At 45.7% G+C, this 13,129-nt stretch overlaps 1 protein-coding gene across 3 annotated transcripts in view; it reads left to right on the plus strand.

Annotated features, from left to right (window-relative positions):
- Positions 1 to 13,129, plus strand: part of LOC127461074 (mitogen-activated protein kinase kinase kinase 3-like) — a 78,957-nt gene that overhangs the window by 29,625 nt on the left and 36,203 nt on the right. For all 3 annotated transcript variants that reach the window (XM_051768361.1, XM_051768363.1, XM_051768362.1), the window contains exon 3: positions 5,431 to 5,540. In XM_051768361.1, the coding sequence (XP_051624321.1) occupies positions 5,431 to 5,540 (110 nt within the window). The remainder of the gene's footprint in view (positions 1 to 5,430; positions 5,541 to 13,129) is intronic.

Consider the following 13,129-nt stretch of genomic DNA (forward strand, 5'->3'; position numbering starts at 1 on the left):
GTCTGTGGTTTTTCCCTGGATCCAGGAGGAAGTGTGTGTGTGACAAGGTATGGCCCCGGGGCCACACGCTCCAGCCGTGCTCGGGAACGACTCACAGGACAATATTCTTCCCTTCTGCAACACCCAGGACTTTTCCTCGACTCTTCCCATCCCTAACTCTGCCTGCTGTGTGTGTGAGAGGCCGAGATCAGGACTCACCGTGTTCTACAGGACTCTGCTTTACTTCTCCAGGCTTTCTGTGGGCTCTATCCAGCTGGTGCCTTTTTTTTTTTTTTTTGCAGTGTTGATGGAAGCAGCTTCATGGAACTACCGTAAGCTGCCTCTTAGTAATGACCTATTAGTGAAGCCAACAATAACAGCACTGTCTAGACCATCTGAGCACAGCTAAATTATTCCTTTGTCCCTTCTTCATTTGCTTTCTCTCCGGACTCTTGAATTGTTTTGGGTGGTCCGTGTTGACCTTCAGGCTTTCTATTTCTCCCCTGTGGGTTTTATTTTTTCCTTCTCCAAGAGCAGTGAACTGGCTGTACTAAGACTGAAACTCCAGGTTCCTCTCTCCCTCACGCACTCTGGAACCAGAGCCATGGAGCAGCACCGGAAACGTGTATCTGAAGGGCAGAGGGATGTGTCATCTTCTGGCTCTTTGGTTTTGCCAAGTGCCAAATGCTCCAGATTCACATTGCTAGTGAATCTGGGACTTGTGAGTCTCAACATCTCGCAGAACTGAAAACTTGATGAGAGGAGGAGGTGTTCTGGTTTTGATATAAGATCCTGCCAAAACGGATGAGTTGTGCTTTAATAAAAATATAAACCCAACCTTCCCATATCCACTGTAGCTCCACTGACCATTGCTTCCTGGGAGTGCTCTTGGCTTACTACTTCTGTGTGTTCCTCTCTTCAATGTGGCTATGGATATATCCCCCCGCCCCCAAACCTCTGGGAAATTAATATCTTTGAGACATCTATTATTCTTGGTTGGAAGTGGTCCTTGGTTGGATGGGCTGGCAGCATGATCAAATGAGTTTTGTCTCAGGGAGATGATTTAAAAAGCACAAAATCGGGGTGTTGGTGGGAAGTAGGGATGAAAGAAATGAGTTTCCTACTGAAAGAAATAGCTGAAAATAAAGACAGAACTGAGGATGGAAGAAGAGACACTGGGGACAGAGGGACAGTACTAAACACAATTTATTTTTATGTTTCATTTCTGTTGTCTCTGTAATCAGCTTTTTTTTGTCCTGATCTTCCATGGTAAAAATAATCCTGTTTATATGTGTTCTGGGTAGAGAGCAGACATCATTGAACAATTCATCCTGTCAACCTACAGTACCTTAAGTGAATTTGTACAAAATGGTGCAAGAGTGAAGCTGGGCCACAAGGTTGTTCAGGAGCAAGAACGTGCTCACATTGTAAAAGGGTTTCCACGAGTCTCCAAGTCCATCCAAGTGCTGAGGATACTTCACTGGTGGTGTGCAATTCGCAGCTGTTTTGTTCTGGAGCCATGGCAAAGCCTGGGAAGGTGTTTGCTGTGCAGTCTCAATGCTACCTTCTCACAAGGCTGAAGAAAACTTGAGCCCTGCCAGGGCTAGAAAAGGAGAACCTTGATCCTGCCTGTCCCTTGGGCCTGGGATTCCTGATGATTGGCATTTTGCCCCTGGGAGAGCCGTCCATCCTGCACCCACTCCTCACTCAAACTGAGTCAAATGGAGAACAAGCAGCCTGTGACACCCCCTTCTCTGGAAGGGCTTGGGAGTGTCATTTGGATTTAATTATCCAGTTAGCTCCAGTGCTTGTTTGAATTTTGACTGAACTGGCTGAGCTGGCCGCTTATTTCCATGGAACAAAGTTCTCCACCCTTCTTGCGAGTCAGCTTGGAGACCCCAGGAGCAGTAATTAGAATGGGCAAGAGGTTTAGTCTGGAAGGCATCAGTCCCTGTGCAAAGCTGTCATGGAGAGGACTGGGAAGTGTCGGTTTTGCAACCGATGATGCAAATCATTCTCCTACTCAGAAGTTGCTTCAGACCGTGGTGTGGGGGTTTTTGTTTTGGACAGTTGAGGCTTTGGTCATCGTGTCTCTGAAATTGCAGCTCTCTCGGACTAAAAACACACTGTCAGAAGTGGTTAAAAATACTTAAGCACATATAAATACGTTCGTTCAAGGAAATACTGTATTTCTTCTTGTGTGTAAGTCATGTTCTTTCACACTCCAGCAGTAGAAAGCAAGCAACCTCTCCTGCTCATATAGAGAGAAATTTTCTTACCTTATTTTGTAGCAGTGATGGCGCAGATGTGTATTTTGGGTTTTTTTGGACAAGTAACACCCATGTTTTATAATTAAAAATCCTCAAATGCTCTTCAGAATGCTCTTTTGCATTGGCTTTTTAGTAGATAGAAGAACAAAGATGCTGAGTTGACAGTCAAATACAAGAAATGACTTCTCTTTCTTTTTCTTTTTTCTTTCAGTAACTGATTTAGGGCAGCTGGAGCCCAGTTTTACACCACTGGTTCTTGGCTGCTTCAGTTGATGGTTGGGTATTTCTGAAAATTGGCTGAATTTAGGCAGTTACTGAAAGGGAGTGGATTCTCCTTGCTTTGCTATGCTGGGAGAGATGCAAAAGGTCGCTTCTGGCAGAGATGTGTAGCCTGACTTCCTCAGAAATGTGACTTCCATAGTGATGCAGCTGGACTTGCAGCAGTAGGAATTTTTAAACCTGTGTTTGATGGACTCGAAAGACTGTGTTGCAAAAAGTATTGGCAAAAGTGATTGGTAGGTAAAGGAGAAAGACTCACTTATTGCTTTGAGGGCAGTGTCACATAAACCAAACCTTTCCTAGGCGTTGGAAACTTCTTGGTGTTTAAGAAGAACACAGAAGTCCAAGGGAAATTTGCCTTCCTTGCTTTGCCCTCTGGTAAACAACTTGTCACAAGTGGTCTGTGGGGAGCTTGGGCCAGCTCTTGGGGGCTGCAGGTCTTTCTCTTGGGATGGAGAGAAGTGGCTTTACAGCCACTCCAGTAAACTTTGAAATTACTCTGTCTCTGTTTGTTGGTTTATTATTATTTGTTATTATTATTACTATTGCCCTCCAGCAAATCCTGCTGTCCCTCCTGGGGCAAGTTCTGGACTATCCTTGGTGGATTAACCAGAGATGAATCTCTTTGAAGATGCTGCTGGGCCTGGCCAGGGAGGTTTGGAATTGGGAGAGTGGTGGTGAATAGGGTGGGTTTGGTAGCAAAAGCCTGGTTCTGCCTCTGCCTGGTGAAGCCCTGTTTGCCCGTGACTTTATGGATTGTGTTTTGTGTCAGGAAAAAAAGTTCAGGAAACTTTTGTTGTCACTCGGGCTGGAAAAAAAGAAAGGGGGCGAGGGGCATTGCAGAGATTAGGGCTTTGGTGGAAAATTCCTGGAGGGCAGCGTAAGGGGTTTTGTTTTGTGGGTTTGTTTTAGCTTGTCCCTCCCCTCTTTCCCCCCCCACCAAAAAAAAAAAAGAGGCTTTTTTTCTTCTTCTTTTTTTTTTTTTTTTTTTTTGTGTCGGGTATTTTCCACAAAATCTGTATGGAAAACTGTGTTTGTCCCAGAGGTCCTTTAAAAAAAAAAAAAAAAAGGCAAACCAAACCAACAACAACAAAAGAAAAATACCCCAAACCCAAACTATGGGGATACTCTTGTTGTGGGTTTGGGTTTCGTTTGTTTGTTTGTTTTGGCTTTTTTTTTCTGAACTAGAACTGAAAATTATCTTTTTCTTGAGTGTTTTCTTGTGGCATTTCAGGCTGCTCTCCCTACCACCCCTTTGGAAAAACATACCTGTGTTTTTAGTAAATAGGGAAATGTGGAAAGGAAAAGGAATTGTATTTTAATGTACTTTGGTATGAATTTTATTATTTTATCAATTGTACATTTAATATTGATACATAGATATCTGTTTATATACTAAATATACACACACACACATTGTGTACAGGAAAATGTAGGCACTTTCCTAATAGTCTGATGTAGGCATTGGAGCTCATTTCTGAGCAATAAAATGAAAGTGACACTGGATTTTAAACATTTTCCCCCAGTTTTCCCCCTTATTTCTTTAATGAGATGGCTCTGGGTGCACAGCATGCATGATGAGTCTTTTTCTCACATCTTTTTTTTTTTCCACGCTTTCAGTCCTGACAGAACCCAGCAGGAGGAGCAGAAAAAGAGGATATGATATTGTATCTGAGTACGAGGATCCAGGACATACACCTCCCTGGGGAAAGATCCTCAGTATTTGGGTCTGGTCCTGTCTGATTTCATACAATTTTTGTAATTTTTCACATATTTGTGGACTTTGAGTTAAATCTGCAGGCTGGCTTGGTGTAGGGGGTGGTTCTGTCCCTGGAGACACTTGCTTTTAGACAAAATTTGTAGCTGTATTTGTATTTTTACAGTAATAGCTGCACGTGCCTAATATTTGTCTTGGGTATATCACAAACATGGAGCGTGCAGTGGGTTCTCACACCCTCCTAAGGAGTGTGCCCTGCCCTAGGTCTTGACAGGGCTCTTAGAGCTTGTGGTTGGTATTTTGCAGTGTCACAGTTCAGAGCTGGTTTAAGAGGCCACAAGCACAGATGGAAAAGTGTTGAAAAGGAGGAGATGGGTTTCAGATCTAATGGGTCCTTCAAAGTTCTCTGATTTCTTCTATCCAGCATTGCTGACTTTGTCTCTTCTTATGAATTCCTTGCCCTCTCCCGTGGTTTCTTCCTGCCTCTGGTTTTGAAAATCATTCTGTGGTTCTTGAGCACCCCTAATGAAGAGGGAGGAAAGGAAGAGATGAAGAACTGTGTTGTGCCCCATCATCTCCTGCCATGAGCTTTCTGGGTCCTGAAAGGTTTCTGTCCTGCAGAGTACTGCCATACGCCACAAAAACTGGATCTGGAAGGGACTTTAAAGATAATCCAGTTCCAATCCCCCTGCCATGAGCAGGGACACCTTCCACTTGACCAGGCTGCTCCATCCAACCTGGCTTTGAACACTTCCAGGGATGGGGCATTCACAGCTTCTCTGGGTGACCTGTGCCAGGGCCTCACCACTCTCACAGTGGAAAATTTCTTCCTAACATCTAATCTAAACTGACCCTCTGTCAGTTTAAAGACATTGTCTCATGTCCTGTCACTCACTACTTGCCCTTGTCAAGATTTCCTCTCCAGTTTTCTTGTAAGCCCCCTTCTGGTACTGAAAGGCTGCAATAAGATCTGAGGATTTGGCTCACCAGTGGTGAAGAACCTGTATTTCCAAGGTACCATGAGCTGGAATGCCTTGGAACGTCTCTCTTAAAAGGCAGGCTTGACATTGTGGCTCTTGATCCATTTGGATTGAAAGCTTGTCTTTGCAATGCTGTGCTTTTTACTCTGTAGTTCTGGGGGTGAGGTTGCCTTCCACACTTCAGCTGTCTCATCTTCTTTTGCAGATGAAGAAGAAGCTCTGAACTCTATTATGAAGGATTTGGCAGCGTTGGGCAAATGTGGGGGGCTGCTGGACAACAACAGGAATAAAACCAGTGTCCACTGCAGTAAACAGGTAAGGCATTGCTTGATTCTACCTCAAATTCCAGCAGACCAAAGAGGTGGGCATGGTACTTGCCATGCTGGTAGTGCAGAGTTTAAATGTTAGAACTGAAGTTAACAAGTGCTGCAGGACCTTAGTACATCAGAAATACCGTAATTTCACCAAGGCATAAGCTTTAGGTTCTCTTTTTGAAGAGCTGAAAGGAAGTTACAGGCATCCCCATATCACAGAGGAGCAGAGAAGGGCAATGCCCCAAATAATTAAAAAATATAACAACAGAGCCTGAAACTGGGTTTTAATCTCAATTCCCACCTCAAGGCACTTTTAACCATTGGTTAACACTGAAAGTAGTAGAACTTGTTACAGTCTGTGCAGCTTTAAGACTTGGATAAGTTAAATGTTTTGTACTGACAGCATTGATGAAATACAGTATTTATTATGTGCACATTTGACTTCAGATATTTGAAAGACAGACTGCCAACTTTGAGCTGTAGACACCCAGGCTCTTTGGGGAGGAATAATGTCATTCTTATATAAAGTGTTTAATTATTAATTACTGGTGTTTATCTTTACACTCCTAAACCCAAACATTTTGGCCCTGTTGCACATTCAGAGTTGTTTTGGTGAACAAAAACGTTGTCCCTTGAGAAATGTCGGAAACTATTTGCTGACATTGATATAATAGCTGAGTTGGATTTAACAGCCTGTTTGTGTATGGAACAAATATTACGCGAACATGAAAGTTGTGAAGAAATCAATTGAGTTGTCAAAATAGCGAGAAAAAAAGGGAGACAAAAATTAAGAGGACTGGGAAGCTGCTGGAGAAGCATGGGAGCAGATCCACTAGGAATTCCACTTCTAGTGCTGTGGCTTAGAATAAGCCTGCAGCCGACTTTGCAACTGCTGGATGCCCAGCAAGGAGGAAAACAAATTGTCATTTACTGTCGTCATGCATTTTTTTAATGGCACTTGTGCTACAAACAAAGAGCTCTGCATGCAGAGAGGAAAAATCCTATCCCGAGTCCCTCTAGACTTCCTAGACACATGCAGACGAAAACACGTGCGCACGTAGCATGTCTTGTCTCAAAGTGTGTTGTCCTGGCGGTAGCAGCTGTCCAAGTTGAATCACTGGACTTGTGTTCATCTCATGCTGAAATAAGTCCAAGATGTTTGCAGGACTGACCAGAGAAATTCGGAGCTGGCTCCTCTGCAGCTGCAGGCGAAGCAGAAAACCCAGCGCAGCCTTGGATGGCTCCAAGGGCAGCGTTTTCTGCACGTTGATGGGTGGGGACCATACTGAGCCATCTCGGGTTGCTTTCAGGGCAGCAAAGCTTTTTAGACCTCTCGTAAATGACATACTTGTTTTTGCACAATGAGGGGAAAATCCCTGCTGTCACATCTGAGAACTGTGCTGTAAATGCTGCAGATGCACAGTTAGCCAGATAACTTGTGGAAAATAAGGAGAATAATGGTTTTCACTGACTGAATATCTGCAGAAGTTTCATAAAGTTGACATCTTGCAATGAAGTTCATATCCACAGCCCACCCACTCTGTATCTTCATTTATAAATCACCAGCAGAGTTGGTGCTCTGATATCAGCTTTCGAATAGTTGGCTGCCGCTTGAGTGTAATTTTATTATATTGGGAATCAAACTTTCCTTCTTATTACAGCGCTGATGCTTGGAAAAACAATTGCCTCCTTTCTGATTTTTCCTTTCATCCACAAGTGGAGCAGCTGTAGCTGCGTGCTCGATGTTACTCAGAGCTCTCTGATGGAGGAGATGCAGATAGTCAGCATCCCGCTCTCCTCGCGCATCCGGAGCTGAGGATTCAGACCAACAGGCCCCACGAGATGAAGGGCGTTGGAGGATGTTGAATTGTTGCTTCACTAAATTGGACTAGCTGGAACAAGTCTGGCTCGTGGGACGACGGGAGTCTAGTCTGGGAGGTGGGGAGTGGCCAAAGTAGGTGGAATTAGTCCGGGACTTGGTTCGTGTTTGCAGCTCAGAAACTTTTAATCGAGTCGTTTGGGGATTTTTTTCCTTGTTTTTTAGGACAGAAATTGATGTGGGGGAGAGATTGCTTTGGCAATGCTGTCCTCCTGCCAGTGATTTGTTGTTCCTTTGGTACTTGGTGTTCCCTTTTCTTTCTCTTTTATTTTTTTCTTCTGATCAGGTTGGCTGGTTGGGCTGAAGGATGTCCTGCACAGTCTCCCTTTTTGGAGAGGGAGTGAGGCACGGGGCATTTAGGTCTTAAAATGTCCTCTTGATCATCTCATTGCTGGCGCCTCTATTGAGGCCCTGCAGGAACACGCTCACATAGAACTACTTGGGTCTGGAAGTTCAGTTGTTCAATTAATAATAATAATAATCTTTCCTTTTCTGTGGAAAAATGCTTTTCTGAGGCATGGGAATCCTTTAGTCAGTGTTCCAAATTTCCAGTGAAAAACACTTTTGAACAAGAATGTCTTGGCTAACTAGCCAGTTCTTTGTGGCTTGCAGCAGCTTTTTGGTCCACGGAGAAACACAACCAAAATGCTATCTCATTCCTGTCTCCTGGAGGGGTTTCTTAGTGCTCTCTTGACAGAAGTTGAAATTCAAAGCCTGCCAGACAGTATTCCTGGTAGGCCTGGGCCACACAAGAAAGCAGTCTGTGGTACTTTGTGCTCCAAAATATTTCTTCCCCAAAATATCGATGGTTTTGCGTCAGATCGTCTTAGGAAATGAACATCCCTTGGCAAATTGCAAATCATTCTTTTCTTAGTTTGCTTTCCTTACAAATGAGTCTAGGACTGAGGCTAAGCCTCTGGATGTGTAGTGCCTTGTGGTAGGGCAATCTGAAAATGAGAACAGCACGATGTGGCTGATTTTCCTCTCCTGGATTGCCTGGGCAGCTGGCAGCAGATGTGATGGCTGGAATCTCCTGAGTCCTGGTCAGGTGTGTCAGGCACTACGTTGTCCTGCCTCTCTGTTTTGTGGGAAAATGGCAGAGGGATAGACAGGGACACCCTTTTCCTTCTGCATGTGAGTTAAAGTGGAGCCGTTCTTTGGGAGCAGAGGGATCATTCTGAGATTATTCCTCCTGCAACCTTTGCCCTCATATTGCTCTGTTATTCCTTTTATCATCTTGTTGCTCCTCGTGCATCCTCTGGCATGGCTGGAAAGAGTCCTTTCAAGTCGTCTCCTGGACTGAGCAAAGGAGATTTTTTATAGAAATGGCTCTGAAGGGGAGAAGGAGGAAACAGTAGAATGAACATCTGCATTGTGATCACTAAGAAAAAAGATGAGTGGGATAAGAAGGGAAACCCCAAAGAATTAAGAAATCCTGAACCAAAGCATGGAGGGAGAAAGGAGCAACTGCATTAACATTAATTTTGCATCTATTTCTGTGCACTTCCCCTCATTTATATGAATAGCACTTGGCAATTCGCAGTGTGAAGCTGGTTGTCAGTGCTGGCGTGGCCTCTGTCACAACTGGTGACAACCAGCAGCTCCTCTGCCACCTGAATCTTGATGGCAAGTTCTCCCATGGCAATTAAATCCAATATTCATAAGAAACATTTTTCCATTTACATCAAATGTCAGACTGACCTAGAAGTTGTTCTTTTAGTAAATTACCTCTGGACTCTCTTTTGTTTGGCAAGTTGGATGCAGGACAAGGCTTGCTCATAATCCAATGAAATATAGCTCATGTTGTAGGGCTCTCTCTGGGTCTTAGAGCAGCCTAAGAGGCGTTTGGCCTTATCTCCTCTAGTTTACATCTGGGGAATAGGATGGGGGTCCATAAATATCCCCTTGAAGATGGGAGTCTCTATGAGGAGATCTGCAGGGACTTCCCCACCTGGGGGGCAAAAACAAGGGACCAAGAGGGAGCAGCACTGACTGGGAAAGCCTTGGCTAGAGGTGGCAAAGGCAGTGGAGTCCCAAGGATTTTAGAGGCTTTCCCTTGTCTGTGTGTGGAGCTGACTTGGGTGTGAAGAGGGTAATACCAATGAGAAATAAAGCTATTCCCTGCCAGGTGGGTGGCTTTAGATAAACATTTTGAAGCCCGTGATTTCTGCTGCTGTATAAACCAGAAGTATCTACCACAGGGAGCAGTGAACCTTCTAGGCACGGTTTTTCTGCTGTCCTCTGCGCTGCTCACATGCTGTACCTGCCTTTTCAGAGGAAAAGAGCCTCAAGGACCCGGGGGGGACCGGGGTATATCGTACCTTCCACCCCCGAAAGGAGAAAGGGGGCAATCCCAGACAAACTGCTTTCTGTCTGATTGCTGAATAACCCGGAGTGCGTGGGGGTTCTGTGCAGATAATTCCTAATGACGCGCATTAGTCATCTCCTACTGCGGTTTGGGGCCGCGGTCCAGCTGTCTGGCTCCTAACGAACGTCCCGTTGCTGAAAGCAGGGGCGAGCACAGCACTAATGCGAACAATGTGCACCTCGAGGAGGTGCAGGAGTACCCCCCCCCCCAGCCTGACCCTGTGGTGCTGACTCCTCTTAGCCAAAGCCAGAATCTGGGGAGAAATCCCACTGCTTTGTGGCTTTGTACAAAGGAGTAACCCGAGCACTAACGTGGCTCCGCGGGGTTTCCTCATTGTTTCCTAATCCAACGAGTAAGAAAATGAGAGAAGTGAAAATAATCCCTCTGATTACCCTCTGGCATGCAGAAGTGGGTGTCCTTCATTGTCCCTCTTTTACCTCAGGGGGAAACTGAGGCAAAATAAGTGCCCAAAGTCTGGTGGGTGGGTATGAGCAAGCCTGGAATGAGCCCCTCTCGGACCAGCACCAAAGGGAATAGGAGGCCCCTTGTGATGATTTTTCCTGCCTTTCTTGACCACAGAAGGGTTAATGCTGAAGTCTGAGGCTTTGTCCCAGATGGATTGTGAGGCAGCTGTGGATTTGGGTGGAAGAAGTGATCCAAAGGCCCCATCCCTGTGGTGTCTTAGCGTGGGCAAAGCTGTCCTCTGGTTAGATTTGATGAGAGCAGCTTTAAAGCAAGCCACAGAGATGGGTTCTGACCAGAACACTGTTTCTGAGGGCAGCTGAGTTTGAGGGGAGTCTTTGAGTTTGGTGCTGGTCTAGGGTTTTGCAGTGTGGTGTTTCAGCTCTCTGTGCCACACGGGCAGGTGTGGAGGTTTGGGGCTGGCTCCCTGCTTGCCATCAGTGGCACTGATGCAGTGAAGGTGTCCCTCTGCCATTAGACAGCCTTCTCCACAGGCATTGCTCAGCTTGGACCCCAATCTGATCAACCCTCTGATTGTGCAACAGCAAAGAGTGTTCAGCACCTTCTGTTTCTCTGAAACCGCTTCCATTTTAGGCCTAACGGCTTGTTTTCCTGCTCTCCGTGTGTGCTTTTATTACAAACAGCAGTCAGCTCTTCAGGGATCTCTGTATAAGATCATGATTCACCTCGCTTGGAAACACTTTTTCCGTTTTTTTCCAGCATTTTCCTTAATCTAAACCAGTGCTCAGTGCTGCTTACTCCCAGCTCCGGGGGCCGAGCTTGGCCGAGCCTGCCGGGGTACATGGTCCCCAGCCGAGTGGGTAGAAGCACTTGCCCCTTTTCCCCCCTCAGTTGCCATCAGGGATTCCTCTGAAGCTTGGCAGCTGTGGCCTTTTCTCTTTGTGAAATTAGAAGTTTTGAGGAAGGAGCTAAAAATACCTCAAGGAAAGCCTGGAAAGATGGTGCTGGGTTTGTGGCCGCTGCGGTGGCTTTGCTTTTTCCTTTCGGAGGCGTATGGCAAGAAAGAGTAAAATACCATTCGTTAGCAGGGCTGGAGGAAATGCCGGTCCAGGCATTTTGGAGAAGAAATTATTCTAGAAACGAAGGGAATGACTGTGGTATTTCCTGTCAGGGTTGTCGCTTATTTTGTTTGTGTCGCAGCAGGGTCTGCAGGCGCCAGCCGGGACGTGGGCTCCTGTGTGCCCCGTGTGGTACGGAAATGCACGTAGAGAGGGAAGGTTGCTCACTACACACAGCCCAGGAGACCAAGCACCTAAATTTTGTGCTTCTCTCTACCACTCTTCAGCTTCACAGAATGAATCACAGGATGGTTTGGGTTGGAAAGGCCTGTCAAGTCCAATCCGTCTGCTGTGGGCAGGGACATCTTTCACTAGATCGGGTTGCTCAGGATCTCACCCAACATGGCCTTGAATGCTTCCAGGGATGGGGCATCCACAGCTTCTCTGGGCAACCTGTGCCACTGTCCCATCAACCTCAGCACGGAAAATTTCTTCCTTATATCCAACCTAAATTTAGCCTCTTGCAGTTAAAAACTGCTGCCTTTGTCCAGTCGCTACAGGACCTGGTGAAAAGCTTCTCTCCATCTTATAAATCCCCCCTTTTATATTGAAATGCTGCAATAAAGTCTTCATGGAGCCTTCTCCTCTCCAGGCTGGGCTTTCTCTTCATACCCTTAGCCAAAGCCCTTTGTGCCTCAGTTTCCCTTGTTTGCTCCATTACCTGCCTCAGCTCTCCCAGTGCTCCATGAAACGATTTGCTGAAATGCTCTGCCAGAGCTCAGGATTTAGGGCTGGTGCCTGTGACTGGCCTTACCCCTCTCCTCCACTGTATTTAATACAAGCCCTTCTTGGATGTCTTGGCTTGTTCTCCAACACCAACAAATGCCCTCTTGACTGAGGGGGAACAGGGCTGCCCTTATCCTCATTTAACATCTGATGGCAGGGAGGGTAAATAGTACAACTTGGATTGTGCAAGGAGGATTCATTGTTTTCATTCCTCACAAAATTGCAGAAGTGAGCACAACCCACCAGCCTCCACCCCCCACACCTCTTCCACCTCAACATTTGCATGCAGTGTTGAGGTCCTTACAGAGAAGATGCTGGCCCTGCCTTCCCCTTGATGGTGCGTTTGAGGCACTGGGTACAGAGTTGCAGGAGATTTTACTCCAGTACTTGGCGGTGCCCCAGACTCCCTGTGTAATCTTAAACCAGTTGCTCCAAACCAGATTTCCATGGGTGTAAAAAATCACAGCCTGCTCCAGCATTTAGGAAGTGCTTTGCATCCCCTGAGACTTCCTAGTACTTTGGGCACTGCCCACTCTTTTTTTTTTTTTTTTTTAAAAAGGAAAAAAGTATTTGTTGCTGATAGCAGTGACGAATTCAGCTTGAGCTGTGGGTCAAAAATGTGAGCAAGCCAGGGGAAGAATGAAAAATAAAGCAGTAACCGACTTCTCAGAGTAATAAATATGTATTTATCCCTCTTGCAAATGCCTGAGAGCTTAAGGTCTTGCTTTCTTTGAGGGATGCAAGAGGTTAGTTTGTTTTATATGGAAAAAAAATTATGCAATTAAGAATTGAAGTGGGTTTTCATTCCCCTGTTGCAGCCGGGGTGTTTGTAGCTCTGCTCAGAAGCAGAGCAGAGCAGTGTGGGGCAGCTGGCGTCCTCCTGCTGGCTTTGGGCCATGGCACATCAGCCTTGTTGTTGATGTAGAAGAAAAGGATGCAGCAGGGTCGTGGCTCATTTTTTTTCATTTTCTTCTCTCTCTCTGGAGCTTTAGACGAGTGTTCTGACATTTTCCAGCCACAAGCTGTTTTTCAAAACTTATTTGTCTGTGAAATTTGTGTTGCTCAGCACAACCAGG

Source organism: Manacus candei, unplaced genomic scaffold, assembly GCF_025592945.1.
Source record: "Manacus candei isolate 608988 ecotype Guabito, Panama unplaced genomic scaffold, ASM2559294v1 h1tg000094l, whole genome shotgun sequence".
NCBI lineage: Eukaryota > Metazoa > Chordata > Aves > Passeriformes > Pipridae > Manacus > Manacus candei.